This window comes from Eimeria maxima, genomic scaffold, assembly GCF_000499605.1.
Source record: "Eimeria maxima Weybridge genomic scaffold, Emw_scaff655, whole genome shotgun sequence".
Lineage (NCBI taxonomy): Eukaryota > Apicomplexa > Conoidasida > Eucoccidiorida > Eimeriidae > Eimeria > Eimeria maxima.
This window is the reverse complement of record NW_013566670.1, coordinates 15,001-19,672: the sequence shown is the minus strand read 5'-3', so window position 1 is coordinate 19,672 and position 4,672 is coordinate 15,001. Positions and strand designations below refer to the sequence as shown.

Below are 4,672 nucleotides of genomic sequence, written 5' to 3'. Positions count from 1 at the left end.
TATATATATATATATATATATATATACACTCGTCTTTTTTCCCTTTTCCCCCCTTTTCCCGCTTTTTACTAAATAAAAAAAATAATAAATAAATAAATAAATAAATAAATTCCTCTCCTTTTCTTCTTTTTTTTTTCTTGTTTTTTTTTTGTTAGTTTTGTAGGCGTCCTACGTTACGTGGTTGCCCTTTATGTATTCATTTTTTTCTTTTTTTTTTTACTAAATAAATAAATAAATAAATAAATAAATAGATAAATAAATTCCTCTCCTTTTCTTCTTTTTTTTTTCTTGTTGTTTTTGTTAGTTTTGTAGGCGTCCTACGTTACGTGGTTGCCCTTTATGTTATATTTATTATCCAATAGATGGTGATTATATGGATCGTCTGCAGCCCCCTGTAGAGCATGCAACACAATTTAATTGGCCATTTGCTGCTGCTGCTGCTGCTGCTGCTGCTGCTGCACATAAAAGGAATAGACCTTATCATAGAACTATTAATTATCATACAGATTCATCTTTTCCTGCTTCTTCTTCTCCTGCTGCTGCTGCTGCTGCTGCTGCTGCTGCTGCTGATGGTGGTGGTGGTGGTAGTAGTGGTTGGGGAGGGATAGGGAGAGATAACAGCAACAGCAACAGCAGCAGCAGCAGCAGCAGCAGCAGCAGCAACAGTCTATTAAGTGCACCATTAGTAACAATTAGGTCTCCTTGTATATGGCCTGTTCCTATACAATTACCTCTAAGACCAAGAACAGCAGCAGCAGAAGCAGCAGCAGCTAAACTGCTAGGCAGCAGCAGCAGCAGCAGCAGCAATAATAATAATAATAATAATCAACAGGAAGACGCGAATCAATACTTCAACCTACAACCATACAGCAGACTGCAACAGCAGCAGCAGCAGCAACAGCAGCAGCAACAGCAGCAACAGCAGCAACAGCAGCAGCAGGAGATAAGAAGAAGAAGAGTAGATTGTATCCGTCATAATAATATACCTATATCTCCTTTTTTTATTAATAATAATAATTATATGTCTTGCTGCTGCTGCCCAACACTTCGGGTGTCTGCGGACCTCAAGAAGGAAGCAGAGGATCTTGTTTATATTTATTTTTATACAATTAATAATACTAATATAGCTGTACCTACACCTGCTGCAGTAGCAGCAGCAAAGAATCCTGCTGCAGCAAAGGCAGCAGCTAATGCAGCAGCAAATGCAGCAGCTAATGCAGCACCAGGAGCAACACCAACAGCACCAATGGAAGCAGCAGCAGCAGCAGCAGCAACAGCAGCAGCAAGGGCAGAAGGGGGAGTAACACCAGGATCAACAGAAGCAGCAGCATCACCACCAGCTCCACCACCAGCAGCAGCTGCTGCTGCAGCACGAGCAGCAGCAGCAATAGCAGCAGCAGCAGCAGCAGCACGAGCAAATGCTGCTTCTCTTAATAATAAGAATACAATGCCAACCTCTTCTACTGCAACAGAAGCAACAACAACTGCAGCAGTTAATACAGCAACAACTGCAGCAACAGCAGCAGCAACAGCAGCAGCAGCAGCAGCAGCAGCATCCGCCAAGTCTGCAGCCCCATCACAGAGTCCTTCAATTCTTACAGGAGGTCGATTGACCTCACAGCCAGGACCTTCGCCACTAACAAGGTTCGCTAGCAGCAGCAGCAGCAGCAGCACCAGCAACAGCAGCAGCATTGGCAGCAGCAGCATTAGCAGCAGCAGCAACATCTTCAGCAGCAGCAGCAGCAGCAGCTTTGGCGGTAGACAATTCATGAGCAACACATATGGTGGTTTGCGTTTCTCCTTTGGTCGTGGCAGCAGCAACTCCCTATGGCAGCAGCAGCAGCAGCAGCAGCAACCGCAGCAGCAGCAGCAGCAGCAGCAGCAACAGCTGCAGCGGCGTCGTGTAATGAGGGGAGAGGATGAGACACCAATGGATGTTGTAGAAGTTGATGATTTAGATAACTTTGTTGGTTGTGATTTCCAGTCTTCTGCTGCTGCTGCTGCTGCTGCTGCAGCAGGAGGAGGAGGAGGAACAGCAGCAACAGCAGCAGCAGCAGCAGCAGCAGCAGCAAGTATAGCAAATGCTGGTGCTGCTGCAGCAAGACTTTATTGTAAATCTACGCCACGCCTATCAAACCCAAGCATATTTCCTGATGCAGCAGGAGCAGCAGCATCTGCTGCTGCTGCTGCTGCTGCTGCAGCAGCAGCAGGAAATAAACTAGCATCATTAAATGTTGATGGTGAGGATCTAAGCTTCCTCAGCAGCAGCAAGTATGCTGCTGTATCTAGGCGTATATTAGCTATAATAGGCAGCAAAAAGTACGGGCAAAATAATATTCCTTGGGAGGATCTATACGATCCCGATCCCGATCCCGATCCCGATCCCAACCCCACAACATGTAAGAGCATACAATAATACACAGCTGCATACCCCCCTTGCATGCATCTTGCAGCAGCAGCAGCTGCTGCTGCAGCAGCGGCAGCAGCAAGTAATGGCATTGTTTGCTATTTCCTCATTGTTTTGTGTTTTTATGTCCTTCTTTGCTGTGTCTTGTTCTTCTTGTCTCTGTTGCTGCAGCAGCTGGTGCTGCATCTGCTGCAGCTGCTGCTGCTGCGACGCCAACCCGTCGGGTCCGCTTCCAGCAGCCAGGTGATAGCAGCAATGTCTCCTCTCCACAGCAGCAGCAGCAGCAGCAGCAGCAGCAGCAGCAGGAACAGAGTAACGATAAGAACCCCTCTTCCTTGAAGTCCTGCCTCTCCACCACCACCGCCAGCAGCAGCAGCAACAGCAGCAACAGCAGCAGCAGCAGCAGCAGCAGCAGCAGCAACGGGAAGCGCCGCCGCTGCGAGAAAATAATAGTTGCCTCCTCCTTCTGGGAGTCTCTTTTCTTATTAGGACAATTCTTAGAGAGACACCAAATTAAATGTGGATATTTTACAGAAAGGGTAATTTATTTTATTTATTTATTTTAGTTTTATTTATTTATTTATTTATTTATATGTATATATACATCTTATTTTATTTTATTTTATCTATTAATTAAGGTATTATACTCTTATGTTTTTTTTTTGTTAACTCTGAGGGTTTTAGGGTTTAGGGTTTAGGGTTTAGGGTTTAGGGTTTAGGGTTTAGACATTTATATATATATTTTTGTGTGTTTTTTTTTATAGACAGAGAGACGTCTTGCATTATCTGCATTAAAAGGGTTTATAGAAGGAGAAGAGATAAAAGTATTATTATTATCTACTTGTGTTGGTGCTCATGGATTAGATCTATCTTGTGCTAGTCATGTTCTTCTTCTTGATCCCCCTACAGACCCTAATCTTGAGCAACAAGTAAATAATATATAAATAATATACTTTCTCCTTTTTCTCCTTTTATTTTATTATTTGTCTCCTTTTTTTTTATTATTTGTCTCCTTTTTTTTATTAATTACTGTCTCCTTTTATTTTATTATTTGTCTCCTTTTTTTTATTTATTAATTACTGTCTCCTTTTATTTAATTATTTGTCTCCTTTTTTTATTAATTACTGTCTCCTTTTATTGTATTATTTGTCTCTTTTTGTTGTTATTTGTTGCCTCCTTGTATTATATTAATTGTCTCCTTTTTATGTTATTAATTGTCTCCTTTTTATGTTATTAATTGTCTCCTTTTTATGTTATTAATTGTCTCCTTTTTTTTTTATTAATTGTCTCCTTTTTTTTATTAATTGTCTCCTTTTATATAATAAAAAGTGTCTCCTTTTCCTCATCAATTGTCTCTTATATATAATAAAGTGTCTCCTTTTGTCTCCGTTTGTCTCCCTTTGTCTCCTTTTGTCCCCTTTTGTCTCCTTTTCTTATAACGTGTCTCCTTTATGTAATAAAGTGTCTCCTTTTGTCTCCTTTTGTCTCCTTTTGTCTCCTTTTGTCTCCTTTTCTTATAAAGTGTCTCCTTTTATATAATAAAGTGTCTCCTTTTGTCTGTTTTTGTCTCCCTTTATATGTAAAAGTGTCTCCTTGTATATAATAAAGTGTCTCCTTTTTGTCTCCTTTTTGTCTCCTTTTTGTCTCCTTTTTGTCTCCTTTTTTATAGGTTATATCCCGTGCTCATCGTATGGGGGCATTAAGACCTGTAAATGTTGAGTTATTTGTATCTAAAGGATCTATTGAACAAACAATTCTTGAAAGAAGAATGGAATGGAGTCAACATAATAATAATTCTGAAGAAATCCATAACGTAAACCCTAAACCCTAAACCCTAAACCCTAAACCCTAGCTAAACCCTAAACCCTAAAAATTATAGATTTTAGAAAGTGTTTAGATATATTAAACAAACAATTCTTGAAAGAAGAATGGAATGGAGTCAACATAATAATAATTCTGAAGAAATCCATAACGTAAACCCTAAACCCTAAACCCTAAACCTTAAACCCTAGCTAAACCCTAAACCCTAAAAATTATAGATTTTAGAAAGTGTTTAGAGATAACATGAACAAACTATATTAGTAAGAAGAAAGCAATGGAGTCAGCACAATAATACAACAGAAGAGTTGAATAACGTAAACCCTAAACCCTAAACCCTAAACCCTTGAGCTTAGACCCCTGCAGACTATAGACGAGCAAATATATCTCTTGTCTTGCAAACAAACAAATAATTGAAGAAAATATCCAACAGGGAGAAAATATTGC

The 4,672-nt window shown here is 40.1% G+C and overlaps 1 protein-coding gene across 1 annotated transcript in view; it reads left to right on the top strand.

The window, feature by feature from the left end:
• Positions 1 to 1,447: 1,447 nt before the first annotated feature.
• EMWEY_00040110 (hypothetical protein) overlaps positions 1,448 to 4,672 on the top strand; it is a gene marked incomplete at both ends in the record, with an annotated part of 10,420 nt that continues 7,195 nt past the window's right edge. Inside the window, 4 exons of the mRNA XM_013482543.1 lie at positions 1,448 to 2,399; positions 2,582 to 2,946; positions 3,172 to 3,336; positions 4,077 to 4,220. Coding sequence (XP_013337997.1) covers positions 1,448 to 2,399; positions 2,582 to 2,946; positions 3,172 to 3,336; positions 4,077 to 4,220 — 1,626 coding nt within the window. The remainder of the gene's footprint in view (positions 2,400 to 2,581; positions 2,947 to 3,171; positions 3,337 to 4,076; positions 4,221 to 4,672) is intronic.